The sequence below is a fragment of the Wyeomyia smithii genome, chromosome 1 (assembly GCF_029784165.1).
Source record: "Wyeomyia smithii strain HCP4-BCI-WySm-NY-G18 chromosome 1, ASM2978416v1, whole genome shotgun sequence".
NCBI lineage: Eukaryota > Metazoa > Arthropoda > Insecta > Diptera > Culicidae > Wyeomyia > Wyeomyia smithii.
Window position 1 is genome coordinate 50,039,461 of NC_073694.1, and position 21,868 is coordinate 50,061,328.

General features: G+C 39.1%; 1 protein-coding gene across 3 annotated transcripts in view; it reads left to right on the plus strand.

The window, feature by feature from the left end:
* Positions 1-21,868, plus strand: part of LOC129732747 (ras-related protein Ral-a) — a 62,145-nt gene that overhangs the window by 38,815 nt on the left and 1,462 nt on the right. For all 3 annotated transcript variants that reach the window (XM_055693948.1, XM_055693931.1, XM_055693940.1), the window contains exons 3-4: positions 21,137-21,297; positions 21,359-21,533. In XM_055693948.1, coding sequence (XP_055549923.1) covers positions 21,137-21,297; positions 21,359-21,533 — 336 coding nt within the window. The remainder of the gene's footprint in view (positions 1-21,136; positions 21,298-21,358; positions 21,534-21,868) is intronic.

Genomic DNA, 21,868 nt, shown 5'->3' on the forward strand with positions numbered 1-21,868 from the left:
ATTATATCAAGAGAGAAATTAATTTCTATTTCGGTTGCTCCAATGCTGACTTCCGAAGAACAAGACAAAAGTTGAGCTGTTTCCTGTATCTGAGGGTTTTAACTCGCTATCTTTTCGAAATCATTTAGAGTCGCAGGACGCTTTAAGTATAAACACAGGTGTGGTTTTTTATGAATTTAATTTTAGGACAAATTACCTTAACTATAAGTTGCTGGATGCGTTCTTTGTTACACACAAGGTTACGGCTTATTTCTTATGACTTGTCATGAAGAATAAATAGATTAATTACTCCCATAGTAGACTACCACACTATCCAGTTTCTTCTTTAACTCTGAGCAGACGCATCAGCCAGGTTCCGTAACACATAGCGGTGCTTAAGGCAGGTCACGTTCTTAATGTTAGTGATACGTGCGTGAGACAACCGATCAACTCTCGGTGCGGATTCTCAGTACGTTCGGTTTTTCTCCGCCTTCTTCAGGTGAATCGAGATTGTGGCCTTTTCCTATACAATTTTGAGGTTAGAGTTCTTTTTACTTCTGTATTTTGATCGTAACAAATTCGGCTTCCACTAAATAAACAGCACTCAAATTGCTACTTCAGGCATGCAACAGTTGTGAAAACAATTGATCAAAGTTTCATGTACGTAGTCTTCATAAATCAAGAAAAAATTAGATTGCAAAATTCGAGTTGATCACGACCACGTCCCGATTCACCTTCAGGCAGAACTCAATCGACGTTAATACTGGATTGCACTATAGCATAATGAAACGACAAAGTAAACTCTCGAGGAATTCCCTTTGGCTCTCTTCTCCAAGTAAAGTGTCAAACGATTCTAGAGGAGAAGAATGCAGACCGGGCATTGAAGCTGCAGCAAAGGACCCGTCATAACGCGAATCAATACGAACAGAAGCGAAGATAGCAGATTCACCTTTCCCGGGACAAAAAATCCGCCTTTTTTGAGGTGGCGAAGGAATCTGCGAACAGACACCTGGGGAGAGAACTCAGGGTGTGGGGATGAGACTAAGGGAGAGATGCTGGGGTAATTACACTCCTCCAAACACCTACTGATTCCTGTCCCGACCCACTAAAACCCCTCCAGTCTCCTTCCCTGGTCTTCCCGCAACAGCGGGTAGGTATTACGTCGGGGAGTGGCTTTTGTGCGTGATGCACCTTTTTTACTCTTATAGTGTTAGTGGTAGTTAGCTACCACTGGCGTGTTGGTGGTTGACCAGCCACACACGTTGCAGCTCCAGGACAATCTGGGAGGCGGTCGCGCTCCAGATATCCGGGTCGTTGCACATCCTCCGGACTGTCAGGAGTAGTGCCAGGTACGCTCACAGCCATCATGTCGCTCCTCGCTCTTAAGAAACAGGGGCATACGAAGAAGACATGCTCAGCAGTCTTCTCCATCTTCACGCATTCGAGACACATGGGGGACCCCGCGTGTCCGAACCTGTGCAGATATTGGCTGAAGCAACCATGGCCTGACAGGATCTGTGTCAGGTGGAAGTTCACTTCACCATAGCGCCTCCCGACTCAACCGGATATCTCCGGAATAAGTCGGTGCGTCTATTTGCCCTTTGTGGAGTTAGACCATTCCCGCTGCCAGCGCACACTGTTTCCAAAGCTGCAAAACCGTGATCGAAATTATTTTGACCGAAAAACATTGATTTTAGAGCCGTAACATCTTCAGCAAAGTTGTTCCATTAATTATTCTCCATGTTATAAAAGTTATAATTCCATGATTAATCCACTCAACAGTGAGAAACGAATTTAACTTTTCTCAATTTTGGAATATGAAAATCCACTTTGCTCAGCAAAGTTATAGCAAATTTAAAAAGAAACAACTTTGTGGAAGACATCATACTTTTATCTATCTATTTGAAGAAACTTTTGTGGAGTTTTCTATAGATTACTACTAAAACTCTTTTGCTATTTAACTTTTTATAGTGATTCTCTACAATTTTTTAATGTTCTACAGAATTGTTTGCTACAACGTAAAAAACAATATCTCCGAAGAAAATTTGTTTTTATCTCACATGTATTTTTGGTTGTTGACGATTTTTACTGAAATAATGCGCTAATTTACACTAATTACTCTTAACTCAAAAAATAATGATTTTGGAGTCGTAGTGTCTTCAGTAAAGTTGTTCTATAAATTATTCTCCACTTTGTAGAAGTTAGAATTTTGTGATTAATCTACGTACAAGTGAAAAATGAGTTACATTTTTCCCATTTTTGCATATAAAAATCCACTTTGCTAAGTAAAGTTTTAGCACATTTTGTAAGAAACAACTTTGTCGGAGACACTATATATGTATCTGCTAATTTAAATTAACTATTGTGAAGTTTTCTATAGTATGCCTCTGAAATCATTTGTAAATATAACTTTTTATAGTGATTCTCTAAAATTTTTCAATGTTCTACAATTTTGTTAACTATCATAAAACACACAAGTTCACCGAAGAAAGTTCATTTTTATCTCTTGAGTTTATTTAGTTCCCAATCCGCACGAGAGTCACAAATAAAATAGGACTTTTTTCTTAAAAATTGTCCCCCGAACGTTTAAAAATTATATGGAAATAGTTTTTGTAATCCAGTAACCATTACTTTTTATAGAAAAACTTGTGTTTATTTTCTTACAAAAAAACACTAAAGCTATGAATAAAAACCAATATTTCTTTTATTTTGTTTCCGTGATCATTGAACTACAATTTATTTATTTTTCTCTGAAGAGTCACAGACGAAATCATTTCACTTGTGAAACGAAAGTATTTTTCCATTATGTAGTCACGGTGATAATTTGAAGTACAAATGGCTTTTTGTCTTAGAATAGTCACCAAGAAATTAAGAGGTACATTTAAATTTTTCTGCCAAATTCACAGTGACTTTTTATAGAAAAAGTTCCCCCAGTTAGTCACCGTAACTTTTGTAAGAAAATATTTGACAAAAGTTTTGTTCAATAGAGTTCGTGACCTTTTGTGTGTGATTTGTGATTTTGGTAATCATCTCTTTTGGTTTAGATAAGAATCAGGAAAAGTAAACATCGGGCTTTGACCAAAAAATGTTACTATTTAGTCACCATGACTTTTGTAAGGAAACATATGCCAAATGTTGTCATTGAAGAATATGTGATCTTTCTGAAAGTTTCGCGGGATTTTGGTAACTATTCTTCTTTAACCATGTAACGAAAAAAAAAAATAGTTCAAGTTAGTAAGGTTACATATTACCTGAAACTAACGTTCGATTGGTATTGTCTCAAATGAGTCCCCGTATCAGTTGATGTTTTTTGAAGAATCAAGAAATGATCTATAACCAGAGGAATGCATCTTGTTTACAAAAGTCACCAAGAATAATTGGTGACGAACACCTGAAGTTTGTTGGCTCACTAAAATGGGGGAAATACTAGCTAAAAGCGGCGAAAGTAGCCCGTTATCAAATTAAACCCTAATATGATTTAGATGTGTTCCTTGAAAATTTTTATGTATTTTGTAGCAAGATTACAACAGGAGTCACTTATAAACAGATATTTGCCTTGAAAGATCAACAAAATTATTTTTTCGTGTTTCTAAAATATTAATATTTTTACGAATATTATCTAAAACCTAATTTTTTTGAAGGCGCCTGAAAATTTTAAGGGGTAGACGATATACTTTCTCCATGAAAATGGGATTGCATTTGTAAATAGCTCTTGGCATTTATCGAAATTTCCACTTGTTCTATGTTATTACTTATATACACACTCATTCATTTCTAAATTTCACCGGCGAAATAAAAAAACACTAAAATAGCAATGTTCGTGAGATGGTCACGAATAGTATGTTCTATTTTAGAAATTTGTCACGAAAAATATTCATGAATGTGTTGATAAAAATATGTCTAACGGGGACAATTAAAAAAAATAGAAATGTTTCTGGTTTTTCCTATAAATATCACCAAGGTAAAAATATGTAAATGTAAAAATTTCTAACAAACCACTTTGTGACAATTACTAAAAGTTTGTATAAGGCTCTAAGCCCCGCCTTTTCGACGCTTTTTCAGCATTCCTGACCATTTATAGAAGATATTCTTCATACGAATATGAATCTTCTCTTAAAGGTCACCAACATGTCATTTGTGCGGACTGGGTTATTATAATATTATAATAATGTAGAATATTGAAAAATTGTAGAAAATCACTACTAAATGTTATATTGAAAAAATTGATTTTCAGTGGCAATCTGTAGAAAACTCCACAAAAGTCCATTTTAAAAGGCAGATAGAAGTATGATTCCTTTGACAAAGTTGTTTCTTATAAAGTGTGCAACAACTTTGCCGAACAAAGTGAATTTTTATATGCAAAAATAAAAAAAAAGTAAAAATTGCTTCTCACTGTTAAGGGGATCAATCACAAAATTGCAACTTCTATAAAACAGAGAATAATCAATGGAGCAACTTTCATTAAGGCACTATGGCTATAAAATCTATTTTTATGGGTCAAAATAATTTCGATCACGTTTTTGCAGCTTTAGAAACAGTTTGCAGCGGAGCACCGAGGATGACTCTCTGGTACCTCGTATGCCCCTTGTGTCACGTTGGTCGAAATATTCTCTGTTTCGAACGTGAATTGACTATAATCATAACCTCCACGCTTTGAGATGATGGTGCAGTCTCCGACTCTGACCACCGCCTGTTGCTCCGATTTACGGTTGTTCATAACCGTAACCTCCGTCTTATGATGCGCTAGCTTTAGTTTCCTGGAGCGCATCCAGTCCTCGACCTTGCGTATACAGTGCGCGGCCGTTAACTCGACCTCCTCGATTGACTCGCCGTACACCTCCAGCGTTATGTCGTCTGCAAAGCCGACGATCACAACCCCTACAGGAAACTTTAGTTTCAACACCCTGTCGTACGTAACATTCCACAACACCGGACCCAGGATAGAACCTTGCGGAACTCCTGCGGTGATTGGGACGCACTTCGGACCCTCCTCCGTGTTGTAGACAAGTACTCGATTCTAGAAGTAATTTGCTAGAATCTTGTACAGCTACACTGCTATATGGATGCTCCTGAGCTACCGGCGAAGTGAAAGGAGGGAGTAGAATGCCCAATATAGAAGAAAGGTGACAAGTTGGAATGTGAGAACTACCGAGCGATCACGATTCTTAACGCAGGCTACAAAGTGCTCTCCCAGATCATCTTTCGCCGTCTGATGGTGCAGCCTTTTACATGTGGGACACGATCTTCAAGAAATCCAGTCAGTTCAACTGCTTCGCTGACGACGTGGACCTTTTCGAAAGGACGTTCCAGGCGATTGCTGAACAGTACACCAAGTTTGAACGTGAAGCAGCGAAAGTTCGATTGAGCTAGCAGGGGGAACCAAGCGCGATAAGGCTTGCAATTTGTGAGCTTGGATTATTGGTAATGTCAGACAATAACTGCAACAGAGAAATCCGCAGATGTATTGTAGCTGGAAGTCGTGTTTACTTCGCCCTCGTACCAAGTACACTATGTACAAGATGCTAATAAGGCCGGTAGTCCTCTACAGGCACGAGACATTAACAATGCTCGAGGAGGAGCCGTTTTTAAACGACGTGTGCTTAGCACCATCTTCGGCGGAGTATGTGAGGTGGTGTATGGAGGCGAAAAATGAACCACGACTTGGCGCAGCTCTATGGAGAGCCCAGTATCCAGCCGGACAACAATCCCGCAAAAATGGTGTTCGTCTTGAATCCGGCCGGTACGAGACGTAGAGGCGCGCAACGAGCTAGATGATCGTACCAAGTGGAGCAAGATCTCGGATATGCAGGACGGTCAAGAAACTGGAGACAAACTGTCATGGACCGAGTGCGTTGGCGTAACATTGTGATGCAGGTGGAATTCTGACGGATGTTTCATCAGGAAAGTAAGTAGTCTCTTCTAAACGTCCCGACCAATCTTCAAGTCGATAACTGTTTGCACGTTCCGATATCTGTCATTTCGGATTCAATCGCCCTCAGTTGACGATCGGCCACAAGTAGATCGTCCACGTGCAGCACAAAGATATTTTGGCTGCTTCCGGATGCATTGTGTAACCTTTTAATGAACCCGAGTTGCTCCACAAAGGTGTGGAATCTCGCGAGAAAAGCTCGCACGGTGTCCAGATGCGCAACCGGAGAGTAGGTTTCACCATAATTGAATTCTACTTATTCTACTTATTGAGCTACCGAATCCGCATCGTTGTGATTCGATTCTACACGTTGTTCGTCCGAATCCAAGTCCATTCCATCGTCCAGACTCTCCTAGCCAGGTCCTTTAGGCCCATCATCTGATCCATCGGAAGCATCTCCAGGGTCGCTTTCATCGACTCTGGTAATTATATCAGCTTAATTGTAAAAGAACTCGTAGTTAACGGTAGTTAGCCGTAATATCCGCCATGGCAGACAAAAACATGCGTGTAGGTATATTTTCAAGTTTTTCCTACGTTTTATTTATAGATAATTTCTCAGCTTTTGCGACAAAATTGTTAGAGTAGATCTTACGCTGCAGATTTGCCCAGAAACTCTCGATGGGACGCAGCTGGGATACGTTGGGTATTCGTTGACTTTGGTACACTGGAACTATAAATCATGTGTTATTCATCCAAAGAGTAATAATCGCGAACTCAGACGGTCGTCGTGTTCCGAGAAAAAAATAATAGGTAATAATAGGTGATTACTTATACTCGAGATATTATTCACTAAACTACGTGGAACATGCAAAATCATGAATTTTATGCTGAAATTACCTCTAAATCAAAACTCGATGATAAATCAAAACACGTGATTTTTTTTTCAATAAAATGTTCGTTGTTATTCAGGAATGACATTCGAGAAGAAATAATAGTTATCTGATAACTGAAAATAGAGATATTATTCACAAAACTAAGTAAAACATGCAATATCATGAATATTTTGGCTCAATTTGTCTCTAAATCCAAATTTGAAGCTATGATATATGATCTTTTCTATTGAAACGTTTGTTCATGTTTAGGGAAGACTTTTGAGTAAAAATAACAGATTTTTGATTACTGAAAATTGAGATATTATTCACAACACTTCCTTAAATAAGCAAAATCATGAATATCTGAACCCAATTTGCCTCTAAATCGAAATTCAAAGCTATGATATGTAATTGTTCTTCATTGAAATGTTTGTTAATGTTCAGTTCAAACATTTGAGGAAAAATAATGGGTATCTTATTGCTAAAAGTTGAGATATTACTTTGAAACCTACGTATGTTTGAAGTATGTTTGATTTTCTGTATACATTAAAATACATTAAAATACTCTTTTTGAAATTTTTTTATACATATTTTTGTTCATCTATAATTTATTTGACACGGCACAAATACAATTGAATGTTTAACGGCGCCAATTATATCTGGTAGCTTACTTTCTAAAGTATCCTAATAACTAAAAGCAAATTTTTTATCCTCGCTGCCGACTACGAGCTGAAACTAAATGTAACTTAAAGCTATAATATTTTGCATTAAAAGCACTGGTTTACTGTATGATGGTTTTCATTGCCATAGGTAAGCACATGTTCCGCTGCTGGGCCAAGATATTACGGACTGGCATATTGGGTTGTCTCCCTCGGGCCTTGAGAGTATCGTGCGGGTCTGATTGCTGTTTCCGGATCCGGGGTCTTAACGTGTTCTTGTCGTTAGGCTGGATGCAGGCGGAAGGGGGTAGGACTAAACTGGGGCGTGGATGGATTTCAGGAAAACGTATATAAGGGACATGTAGGATAGGTCACGGCTTGCCAAGACATCACGAACAGGAACAGCCGACTGCCTACCTTCGGCCTGCAGGGAAGCTATTAATTTAGACCTGGCGTCACGGTGTACAGGGTATGACCAAACAACGTGCTCTATGTCGTGATAACCTTCACCACAGGCACAGATACCACTTTCCCCGAGCCCAACACGACGGAGATGCGCGTCAAATCTATAGTGATTGGACATAAGCCGGGACATCACGCAAATGAAATCCCGACCTACATCCAACCCCTTGAACCACGGGTTCGTCGAAACCTTGGGGATTATGGAATGTAACCACCTTCCCAGTTCCCCTCTTGTCCAAGCATTTTGCCAACTGATGATCGTATTCTGACGTACAAATGAGCAAAATTCATTAAAGGCAATTGGTCTTTCATAAATTCCACCGTTTGTTGCGCCAACAACCTTAGTCCGCTTTCTCATTGCCCGGTATCGAGCAGTGAGAAGGGACCCACGCTAAGGTAATCTGATACGATTTTTCGGATAAAGCACTCAGATGTTCCCGTATTTTCCCCAGGAAATACGGAGAGTGCTTAACATCTTTCATCGATCGGAGAGCCTCAATGGAACTGAGACTGTCCGTAAAGATGAAATAATGGTCCTTGGGCATTTTTTCGATAATCCCTAGGGTGTACTGAATTGCAGCTAATTCTGCGACGTAAACAGAAGCAGGATTATCAAGCTTATGGGAGACGGTTAAATTGTTATTGAAAATACCGAAGCCAGTGGACCCATCAAGAAGTGATCCGTCAGTGTAGAACATATTGTCGCAGTTGATGTTTCGATATTTATTGGAAAAAATTTTGGGGATCTGCTGCACGCGTAAATGATCCGGGATTCCACGAGTTTCTTCTATCATGGATGTATCGAAAAACACAGTAGAATCAGAAGTATTTGATAAGTCGACACTATTTGGAATATTCGAAGAAGGGTTAATATTATGGGACATGTGATTGAAATACAATGTCATAAAACGGGTTTGAGAATTAAGTTCAATTAACCTTTCAAAATTTTCAATCACGGGACGGTTCAAGACCTCACATTTGATAAGAATGCGAGAAGACAGGCTCCAGAAGCGGTTTTTCAATGGTAGTACTCCAGCTAAGACCTCCAAACTCATCGTATGGGTCGACTGCATGCAACCCAAGGCGATAGGCAAACAACGATATTGTATTCGCTCCAGTTTGATCAAATGTGTGTTTGCTGCGGAGCGGAAGCAGAAACACCCGTACTCAATGACAGACAATATCGTTGTTTGGTAAAGCCTTATAAGGTCTCCTGGGTGGGCTCCCCACCATTGTCCGGTTATTGTACGAAGAAAATTCACTCTTTGTTGACATTTTTTCATCAGATACCTAACGTGACAACCCCAGGTGCCTTTAGAGTCGAACCAGACACCAAGATATTTGTGTACCAAAACCTGAGAAATCGTTTTACCCATTAATTGTGTTTGAAGCTGAGCAGGTTCATGCTTCCTAGAAAAAACTACTATCTCAGTCTTCTCAGGAGAGAATTCGATACCTAGTTGTAAAGCCCAAGCAGACAAATTGTCCAAGGTATCTTGCAATGGTCCTTGCAAATCGGCAGCTTTGGCTCCTGTAATAGAGATTACACTGTCGTCTGCAAGTTGTCTTATCGTGCATGAATTTGCCAGACATTCGTCGATGTCATTTACATAAAAGTTGTAAAGAAGGGGGCTTAAACATGAGCCCTGGGGAAGACCCATGTAGCTAATGCCAAAAGTTGCCAAATCGCCGTGCGTAAAATGCATGTGCTTTTCGGACAGCAAATTGTGCAAAAAATTGTTCAAAATTGGAGAAAATCCTTGTCGGTGAAGTTTACCCGAAAGAATGTCAATAGAAACGGAATCAAAAGCCTCCTTAATGTCCAAGAACGCAGACGCCATTTGTTCTTTACGAGCATACGCCAGCTGAATATCTGTTGAAAGCAACGCAAGCCAATCATTCGTCCCTTTGGCACGGCGGAAGCCAAATTGAGTATCTGATAGCAGACCATTTGATTCGACCCAGTGGTCTAAGTGACGGAGTATCATTTTTTCCATCAATTTCCGGATACAGGATAGCATTGCAATCGAACTATAAGAGTTGTGATCAGAAGCTGGTTACCCTGGTTTTTGGATGGCGATCACCTTCACTTGCCTCCAATCCTGCGGTACAATGTTTTGCTCCAGGAACTTGTTGAACAAGTTCAACAAGCGCCTCTTGGCATTGCCGGGTAGATTCTTCAACAAGTTGAATTTGATTCTATCTAACCCAGGTGCGTTATTGTTACAGGACAGGAGGGCAACTGAAAATTCTGCCATCGTAAAAGGTGATTCTATCGCGTCGTGACCCGGAGACGTATCGCGAACAAAGTTTTGCACAGGAACAGAGTCCGGACATACTTTCCTGGCAAAATCAAATATCCACCAAATCAAATCAAATAAGCTCCGAATACCGTATATAGTCGTCGGGTATACCTCCCTTCTGGAAGGCCAAAAATGCGTCGGATCTTTGCGTGTAGACATCGGAGCACTCTTTGTCCCACCACGGAGTTGGAGGCCGCTCTTTGATCGTTACGCCGGGATATTTCTTCGTTTGGGCTTGCAACGCGGCGTCGAGGATTAAGCCCGCGAGGAGGTTGTATTCTTCAAGTGGTGGGTGATGTTGAATCTACTCGACCGCTTTTGAAATCATTTCCTCGTATAACTTCCAATCGACATTCCGTGTGAGGTCATACGGAATGTCAATTGGTCGCATGCGAGTTGAACCGTTAGTAATTGAAATAAGAATAGGCAGATGGTCGCTACCGTGAGGGTCGAGGATTACCTTCCATGTGCAATCCAACCGTAGCGACGTCGAACATAAGGATAGATCCAAAGCGCTTGGGCGCGCTGGAGGTTTCGGGATACGTGTCATTTCACCGTTGTTCAAAATAGTCATGTCGAAGTCATCGCAATGGTTGTAGATTAAAGAGGAGCGGTTATCATTGTAGGGGGAACCCCAAGCCACACCATGAGAGTTGAAGTCTCCCAAAATCAAACGTGGCGAGGGAAGAAGTTCTATTAAATCAAAGAGCAACCGTTGCCCAACCTGTGCTCTGGGAGGAATATATATTGAGGCAATACAAAGCTCTTTACCTTGTATTGTCATTTGACATGCGACAACTTCGATGCCTGGAATCGAGGGGAGGTTAATACGATAGAAAGAATAGCACTTTTTAATCCCTAAAAGTACTCCTCCATATGGGGTGTTTCGATCAAGGCGAATAATATTAAAATCATGGAAGTTGAGATCAATATTTGAAGTAAGCCAAGTTTCACAAAGGGAGAATGCATCGCATTTGTTTCTATTTATTAAAACTTTAAATGAATCCATTTTTGGTAAAATACTTCTACAATTCCACTGTAAGACAGAGATAGAATCCTGCGTATACGCAGATGAATTAGGCATCGAAGGATACAATCGCTGCAAGGAAGGGCCATTGGGCAGTCAACTGCTTCAAAAATGATCTAACTGTTGGGAGGAATGCTGTAAGAAAAATTTTAATTGGATCGGGTACATTGAAAGTTTCAAAAATCCAGTCCACAATGTCAGAAAATTTCACTAATCCAGAGTTTGTTTCATCAACTGGGAGTGCAAAAGGAACAACTGGGGTTTAAGATGTTCCTGGCAGTGCTGGGAACTCCTTCTGGGACTTTAAATTTGCAAGCCCAGGAGGAGTTTGCTTCGGTTTTTCCGCAGCACTGTTTGGTTTGTTTGTAACTTTCATTTCACTTTGGGAAATCTTAGGACCTTTTCGGGGAAGTTTAGGAGAGGAAATATTTTTCCTCTTTCTAGACGCCCACACTTGCTACATCGTGCCTTATTGCAGCAGTAGGCGGCTGTGTGGCCTAGCTGCTTGCAATTGGTGCAAATAATAACACGGGGTACATACAATCGCACAGGCAGACGAACCCGATCGATCGAGACGTGGCTATGGAGAGCAGATCCGGCAAACGTAACACGAAACGAGTCTGACGGAGTGTACACTTTTGTGCCGTTGACAAGAGACACAGACCGCAATTGCTTGCAATCTATGATCTTTACTTTTACGTCGTGACACAAAGCATTTTTGAAGCAGCCAAAACCGCTTGCCAAGATACACTCGACCGACAGACTCGAATCGGTTATGACACCGTCGATCTCCACGTCTCGTGCGGGTATATAAACGCGATACTCGCGTGTGAAAAGCTCGGAGCGAGCAATAGCGTTGGCCTGATCCAGGTCGTTGACCACGACACGGAGCTTGTTGGGTCTGACCTTGGAGATTTCGGTCACGGCCTTGTACCCCTCCGTCAGGTCTTTCGAAATCTGCATGATGTTTAACGGTTTCGATTTCGGTCCTGCTTTTGGCCGAAAGAAAACAGTAAAGCTGCCCTGAGATCCGTCCGGGTAAAGCCTGGGGCGAGGGGGGACTGGAGAATTAACAGAGGAAGGGTTGGCAGGAGGGACAGGGTCGGAGGGGTTCGGGGATGGTGGCACGGGAGGCGAGGGATCTACATCCATCGCGCTAAATCTAGTGCACTAGCGCCGACAGAACACGTACCTCTTTACTTCTCCTTTCAGCAGGGTTGGTTGTCCGAACGGTCGAAGCTGCAGCCGTTACAGCCAGCAGCACCAATACAGCAGCTCCAAACAGCCACCAGCAGCGAGCCGGATGTGTGATCACTCAGCACAGCGACACAACTAGCTGTCAACTGTTGGCTTCTTCTTTTTCCTCCTTTGTGTTGAGATTCTCGTCCACTGCTGTAGCACTAATCACTTAGCAGCCAAATCGGCTTACGCACCAGCAAACAGCCACGATGCGAAACAGTTGCACAAAGGCGGGCGACCTTCAACCTTCACTCGACCAGGCAAACAATGCCAACACTTGCTCGCGCGTCTTTTGTTTTATATTCTATCGGAGCGATCACCAAACACATCCGATACTGATGCGTGTTCGGCACAGAATAATTTATACATATGATACATGAAAAATTTTGACTTTTTGAGCATGAGCTCAATTCGCGTGTAAATTAATTTTTTTTTTTTCAATAAAATGTTCGTTGTTCCTTTCAACATCCACAAATATTTTCTAGCAGAAGAATTTATGTTTTAATTTGGTGCGAGTCGAGCAGAAAAAAATTACATTTCTGATGTTTTCGTAGTTTTGTGAATAGTAACACATCACGGGATTCGAAATACTTTTTTACTTTTACCAAAACTAGATTTTGGGACATTTGGCTGGAAGAAAGGCCGCATTTCATTGGTTTAATCTTTTTTTTTTAAATTTTCAGGTAGTTATGTGTATTAAAACTTTAACTTCTTCTCAGACGTGTTCCTTGGACACCAACAAACATTTTCGTTTTAAAAATTTACATGTTATCTCTTTGAATATGATTATAGAAGAGAATTAAGCATGAATGGCCACGCTTACTTCTTCTTACGTTGATTTCTTTCTTCTGAAAGTTACATAAAAAGAGGTTTTACTGTGAACGATTGACGAATATCCGGTTATCACCCGAGTGTGGGATATTCGGAACTGGGATGACCCCACATAACATTTTCCAAAATAACGACTTCTGATTTCAGGAAAATAATCAAAGCGGTATTTGACCAACCATTTCAATACTTCCGAAACTTCCGAACTCCATACGTCGTTTTGAAATCCGAAATGGCGACTTCTAGTTTCTGTAAAACATCCCCAAACATCACAAAATACAATCCAATATGAATATTTCCGTTCTATGCGTTCTCAGAATGTTAAAGTTCATAAAGGGATGATGGACGTATAAGATGTGAAATATTTTTAAAGTGAGTTGGGCTAATAATGCAATGAATTATAAAAAATGTTTCCTAATTTTGAAACTTCTGATCCCGAGCATCGCCGGGAACGTTCAACTAGTTATAAAAAACGGAAAGCTTACATTCCGTGATCTCACGCCTGCACGAAATCGTAAAAAGCTTCGCAGCTCCAAGCAACGGTAGTTTGATTAGTTTTCTCCAATATCGTCCGCCGTATGAACCAGAAGCTCGTAGAAGTGAATTCCTCAGCCTAGAATAAGAAAAGATCAGTATTTTCAGTACTCCAACATTTGTTTATAATGATTACTCCTCAAAATTTCGAAAGATTCCTTCGAAAAAAAAAAATCAGAGAACAATTCTTCCTTCGTTGTCGCCATCTTGAAGCACTGAAACAGGGGAGACAACAATGGAATTTTCACATCTGCAAATCACATATCTTTCAATTGTCAAAACGCGTATCGTTGAACCACATACAATTTATCGTTTTGACAGTGAGTGTTATCGTAATGACGCAATAACATGTAGGTATGTGTTTTTCACATGATATTGATCGCGTGCATATGAATAGTATGTAATTTCTCCGTTCAGTGTACCACATCGATATTCAGCAGCTCCTTCCCCCCCAATGATCAGTTCAAGTAGTGGGTCGACGGTAGATCCGGCCAGAACACTGCGTTTTCGCCCTTATGGTATTTCTTGATGAACGACACAACTTCTGACAAGATCTTCATACTATAAATTTTACCCTTCACGGCCATTCCGAAGTGCAAGAATAGTGACTTTGATGTCCCCTTCTCGCTGATTATCAGCCACAGCAGCTCCTTCTTGAGGAACTTGGTGTGTGCAATGAACTTCACCTAGGAGCTCACTTTATTCGTGGGGGAAGTAAAATACGTAGTGCCCTGCCAGTCGTTGCCTTCCAGGGCGAGATAGAATAGAACCACCGCTACGTCGCGATTTCGGTTGCACCGACCTCCCGGCCAAGCGCACGCAGAGATGTAGCCATTACCCTCGAACTTCCTCTTTAGCATCCTTTGGAGCTTCTTGTCGCTCAGGGAATAAACTCCAACATATCGTCGTCAATTCGGAAAATCAGTAGCGACTTGCAACATCAATCTTATTTTATTCGCTACACGGCCAACTTTGTTTTCACATCCCGGATCCTCGACTTTCATCAATTCCACCGCTTCTCGCTCGACACAGCGCGTACCCCTCCAGTAACATCGACATCCGGTACTTCTATTGCAAATAAAAAATCCAAACTTTCCTCATTTTCTCGAGCAAAAAGATATATAACGCCTCAATTTGCGGCCCACATCATGTGCGAAAGCCGAAATCAGGTTGTGAATTTCATATTCCCTCTATAGATAGGGTAGGGAACATGTTCTAAGCAGCTTTAGGAACCACCTGTGTATTGAGACGAAATACTCGAGATGTGTTGGGTGAAATTCAAACAGAAGTATATCAATCTGTTCTCTATCTTTTTCTCTGTCAGAACTTGTTTTTAGATTGTAAAACATAGCAAACTTTAACAATAATCAATTAAAGTTACCAATCGAGAGACACTATCCCAATCACTCCGAACCTATTATTAGCAGTTTCCATCTGTTTTGCAGGCGTTTTTTTTTTTCAGCACCCGAAGTGGCTCCTGAATGGCTGCAATATAGGTCGATTTGTTTAGAATGATGTTTGTTCACAGATTTCTCTGTGATTACCGGTATTTCTCATATTCGTAAGACAGCTAGACAATCAAAGTTTTCGTTTCCATCATTGGAATTATCGATATTGATTGAAATTCAGGAGTTTTTTTTTTTTTTTAAGGGGGGATTTGTTAGTAGCTTAAGTATTTATGATAAATATTAGTAAATAATGAGTATGTGTGTCCAATCACAAATGGTGACTTCTTAACACTGTTAGAAATTTGTAATTTTAATTGTTAGGATTTGTTTGCTTTCGCAATTAGGACTTATCATTCGTAGGGATTTAAACCTACTTGTCAGAAAAGGGGAAGTAAACTTACAACTAACTTAATTGCTAACTTATTGGCTATAAAGAGAGCTTATCGTAGCAATTGAGGATTGCAACGATTTTTGTCGAAAATTGTTAATAATTTTATTTGACATAGCTTCTAATGGTTCAACACCAGTAAGTCTATGTAATTCGAGTGTACCAAACCAAGGAGGACGCTTCAAAATCATTTTCAGAATTTTATTCTGAATCCTTTGGAGCGTTTTCTTCCTTGTTGAACAGCAACTTGACCAGATCGGTACAGCATAAAGCATTGCTGGTCTAAAAATTCGTTTGTAAATCAAAAGTTTTTTCTTTAAACAAAGTTTAGAATTCCTGTTAATGAGAGTATATAAACATCTCGTATATTTGATGCACTTGGCTTGTATATTCTCAATGTGCTCTTTGAAAATAAGTTTTTTATCATAAATTAGTCCCAAGTACTTAACCTTGTCGGACCAACTTAAAATAAGCCCATTCATCTTGACAACGTGATTATTGTTTGGCTTGAGGAAAGAAGCCCTAGGCTTATGCGGAAAAATTATCATTTGAGTTTTAGAAGCATTGGGAGAGATTTTCCACTTTTGCAAGTAGGAAGAAAAAATATCTAAACTTTTCTGCAATCGACTGCATATGACACGAAGACTTTTTCCTTTTACGGAAATGCTTGTGTCATCGCAGAACAATGACTTTGTGCATCCTGGAGGCAAATCAGGAAGATCTAAAGTGAATATGTTGTACAGGACTGGACCCAAGACTGAACCTTGAGGCACACCTGCTCTGACAGGAAATCTATCAGATTTTGAATTCTGATAGACAACCTGCAGAGTTCGATCAGTAAGATAATTTTTTAAAATGTTGATTAGGAAAATTGGAAAATTAAAACTTTGCAATTTCGCAATCAAACCTTTATGCCAAACACTGTCGAATGCTTTTTCTATGTCTAAAAGAGAAGCTCCAGTGGAATAACCTTCAGATTTGTTAGCTCGTATCATATTAGTAACTCTGAGCAATTGATGAGTTGTGGAATGCCCATGGCGAAATCCAAACTGTTCATTTGCAAAAATTGAATTTCCGTTGATGTGTGACATCATTCTGTTAAGAATAACTCTCTCAAACAGTTTACTTATTGAAGAAAGCAAACTGATTGGTCGATAACTTGAAACTTCAGCTGGGTTCTTATCCGGTTTTAAAATGGGAGTAATTTTTGCATTTTTCCATAATTTGGGAAAATATGCAATTTTGAAGCAGCAATTGAAAATTTTCACTAAAAAATCCATTGTGCTCTCAGTCGTTGTCTTGTCGTCACCAGGTGCTTTCATATTTTTGAAATTTTTAATAATTGATTTAATCTCATTTAAGTTAGTTTCAATTATTTCTGCAGGTAAAAAATTCTGGGAAGAAATTAAATCAAATTGACGTGTGACTTCATTTTCAATTGGACTCACAAAATTCAAATTTGAGTTATGAACACTCTCAAACTGCTGAGCAAGTCTTTGAGCCTTTTGTTCATTGGATACAAGAAAACGTTCACCATCTTTTAAAACTGGAATAGGCTTTGAAGGTTTCTTAAGAATCTTCGACAGCTTCCAAAATGGTTTTGAATATGGTTTCAATTCTTCAACTTTAGTCTCAAAATTTTGATTTCTCAGAAGAGTAAATCTATGTTTAATCTCTTTCTGTAAATCTTTATAAATAGTTTTAAAAACAGGGTCACGAGAACGTTGATATTGACGTCTGCGGACATTTTTCAAACGAATTAGAAGTTGAAGGTTTTCGTCAATTATTGGTGAATCAAATTTCACTTGAGCCTTTGGAACAGAATAATTCCTGGCATCAATAATTGCACATTTTAATGCTTCCAAAGCGGAATCAATATTCACTTCGTTTTGCAAATCAAGCTCATTATTGAAATTTCTCTCAATATGAGTTTTGTATCTTTCCCAATTAGCTTTGTTATAATTAAAAACAGAGCTCATAGGGTTTAAAACTGATTCATGTGATAAAGAAAAAGTTATTGGAAGATGGTCAGAATCAAAGTCAGCATGTGTGATCAAATCACTACATACATGACTTTGATCTGTCAGCACCAAATCAATTGTTGAAGGGTTTCTTACAGAAGAAAAGCATGTAGGACTATTCGGAGACAAAATAGAATAGTATCCTGAAGAACAAACATTGAATAAAATTTTGCCATTGGAATTACTTTGAGAATTATTCCATAAACGATGTTTAGCGTTAAAATCGCCGATTATGAAAAATTTCGAACGATTTCTGGTGAGTTTTTGTAAATCACCTTCAAAATAATTTTTGAGCTCGCGTGTGCATTGAAATGGTAAATATGCTGCGGCAATAAATAAAATCCCAAGTTCAGTTTGAACTTCAATTCCCAAAGTTTCAATAACTTTCGTCTTAAGATGGGGAAGAGCACGATGTTTGATTCGGCGATGAATAACAATTGCAACTCCACCGCCGGAACCCTGAATCCTATCATATCTATGAACCACGTAATTGGGATCATATTTTAATTTAATGTTAGGTTTCAAAAATGTTTCAGTAATAATTGCAATATGCACATTATTTAATGTTAAAAAAATTAAAAAGCTCATTCTCATTGGCCTTCAATGAGCGAGCATTCCAATTTAATATTTTAATTGTTTTATTTAAAATCATTGCTAAATTTTAAATTAGAAACAATTTTAATAGTAAAATTTGTGCCTATTTGAATGGCTTCAAACATTGATTTTGCCTGCAACATGGCGTTCATAAGATCGAACATTGCCTGTTGCAAAAAAGAAAGTTTACCTGCCGTAATAGGCCCCAGGCAGTTGACATTAGAAAAAATATTTTCGGCAGCAATATTAGCTGGAGTAATAGGTGTACAATTATTTTCTAGCGTGTTTTGCTTACCCATATTAACGGTCATTTTCGAACTACCAACACTAGGCGGTATAATGTTCGAACTACATGTAACCTGTGCATAAGTTGGTTTTAATTGAGAAATTGAATTTTGTTTACCTTGCCTTGCCTTAACAATTGCTAAACGGACTGGGCATTGATAAAAATTTGACATATGGTTGCCGTTACAATTCGCACAGCGAAAATTTTTACTCTCTTTCACAGGACATGTGTCCTTTTTGTGAGAAGAGTCTCCACAATTAAGACATTTTTGGTCCATGTTACAGAATTTGGAACCATGGCCATAACGTTGGCAAGTACGGCATTGGGTGATATGCTTTTCACCTCCGCCATACTTCCTATAAGTTTCCCACTTTACACGCACATTATACAAAGCATGTGCTTTTTCAAAAAATTTTAAGTTGTTAACCGCATTGCGGTTAAAATGAATTAAATAATTAACAAGGGAAATTCCAGTTCTCTGATTGTTTTCGCCTCGTGATTTTTGTTTCATTAGAATTACTTGGGTAGGGGCTATGCCAAGTAATTCTGTTAAAGTAAGTTTGATCTCATCAACGGTTTGATCGTTGGTGAGACCTTTCAAGACAACCTTGAACGGCTTGGCGTTCTTGGTGTCATATGTAAAAAATTTGTACATCTTGTCAGTTAAATACTGAACAAGACGATCACGACCCTTTACTGAGTCGGCTAATAAGCGGCATTCACCTCTACGGCCAATTTGATAGGTAACTTTAACGTCAGAAACAAACGTTGAAAGTTCCTTTTTGAATATATTAAATTCAGAAGAAATAGTTACCACAATAGGTGGAACTTTCTCCTTTTTCAAGACTTTATATTTTGTATAGTTTCATTATTGGTAACTTCCATTTCACCAGCTTCTTGCTCAGGCAAAATATCAAAAGGATTGTCACTACAGACACTCGATGTGTCAGAAAGAGATGCCTCTCTTTTCCTCCCCGCAGCGATGCGAGGTTTCTTTTTCCGTCCAGCCATTTCAGGTGATACGAAAAAAGTTAAAACAAATGTTAAATTCAAAAGTAGGTAGTCTTGAGAAAGACTGATGGGAAATAACTTTCAGGTAGTCTTTAAAAGACACACTGACAAAACACAAACTTTGAAGCTATAGGCAGTCTGAAAAACGTCTGATCTGTAGGACAGTTCAAGACGCACTAAAATTCAGGAGTTTATGGCCTGTTTTCTTCGACTGATTAAAATAGGCGCCACTGCTGGATTCGTTCCTTACCCTATTACAACTCTAATTTGTAAACCGTTCGGAAAATTTGCTCCGTAATCAGAGAACTCTTCGACTAAACGAAGATAAACAAAGAAGAAAATATATGAACTATGTTAGGGTTGACCAATTACGCCAATTATCAGTTCAATAAATTACGAATGACACTGTTGTATCAATCACTTTCTACTTCTATGGATTTATGATGAATGAATTGATCATGAATAATTCACCTTCAACTTCGCCAAATTGCTCACACATGCCTTTTTTTTTTCGCTTGTTTGGCGCAGACCAAGGGGTCCATATCAGCCAAGTCTTGTCAAATGTAATAACTTTTATGTTGGTAATCGTATCGCGAGTTTTGAATAGATTTCGTTGGATCAGCAGGTGTAAAGTGTATCTTATATGCTTATTTCAATTTCCTTAATGAATTGCGCGTATTGCATAATGTTGTCTACATTGTTCTCAGCAAGTATATAGGTTATATCTGTCTTGTTTTGAAGTATAGGGTATTTTCTTCTTGTGTTAATAAATTTAGGACAATCGTGAAGGATGTGTACAATGTGTTCAGTTGTGTTACAAAGATCACAGTTACTATTAGTGACTAGACCCCATGAGTTCAATCGATCTTTCGTTGCAGTATGTCCTGTTCTAAGCCTATTTATGGTTACCGTATGTTCCGTGCTAATGTTTATATCTTTGAACCATGGTTTGAGTGCAAGTTCGGGCATGATTTTAAAGTGGTAGTTTCCTTTTTGTTCAGATAGTGTCTTATATCTTTGTTTCCAGAAACAAATCGTCTCATTTCTGAAGCTAAGTAATAGGTCGTCTTTAGTAAGGGATAAGTCTTCTATGTTATTTTTGGATGTTCCAAGTTTCGCGGCAAGGTCAGGCCGCAGTGTCCTGGGATCCATTGTACTGTAAGTTTTTCTATTCCTGATTGTTCTACTATTTCAAAAATTCTATTGATGAGGTAGTTTTCTGATGATTTATCATTTTGCATTATCTGTGTAGCACTTTTAGAATCTGTGAAAATAACAGCAGTTTTAATGTCATTTGTGATAATATATTCTATGGCTCTAAGAATGGCCACGATTTCTGCGTTCATGATAATGAACTGTGCCTTTGATTATATGTATATTTCAATTCTGAAGTAATTCACACATTGCATTGTTTTGTTTACATTATTTTTGCATCATTTCTCACCACCTTGCTAATTGCAAAAAAAAAGAATATTTCGCTCGGATTGTCGTTTCGGAATGGTAACATGAAATGTTAACTGTGAGAAGAAATCGAAACACAATATTTGATTATGTTTTTTTGTTTCTCGAATCTAACTAATAAAAAACGTTTTATTATATGTTATTATCATTTGTAGGTTGTTCTAGACGGCGAAGAGGTACAAATTGATATTCTGGACACGGCGGGGCAGGAGGACTACGCAGCCATTCGCGACAACTACTTCCGCAGCGGTGAAGGGTTCCTGTGTGTATTCTCGATAACAGAGGATGACAGTTTTCAGGCGACGCAGGAGTTTCGGTGGGTGTTTTTTTAAATTTTGGTCGTATAGTATAATTTGACTTATATTGCTCTTTTTTAGGGAACAAATCTTGCGTGTGAAAAACGACGAAAATATTCCGTTCCTCCTGGTCGGCAACAAGTGCGACCTGAACGACAAACGGAAAGTGCCACTGGCCGAGTGTCAGGGTCGAGCCCAGCAGTGGGGTGTGCCATACGTCGAAACGTCGGCGAAGACACGGGAAAACGTTGATAAGGTAGGCGCTTAGATTATGCATGTGATTGTGAGTGCTTGTGTGATTGTTGATTTATGTTGGTTGGTTAGTACTTGCTTTCGTAATCTAGCGTGGGTTCAAAATTTCGGTCAAAAATTTACACCATAAATAGAAAACAATCGTTCCTGAACTTACATTTGGTATATATAATTGGTTTCAACTGTAAGTTCACGTATTTTCAAAATTATTTTGACAAACAAAATTGCATAAAATAAAGCCAGAACCCTACTGGAATTACTTGCCTGATTCATAGAAATAGTAGACTTTTTCGCTGAAATACTCGTAATACCGGAGGCCGCCGTAACAAATGATCACTG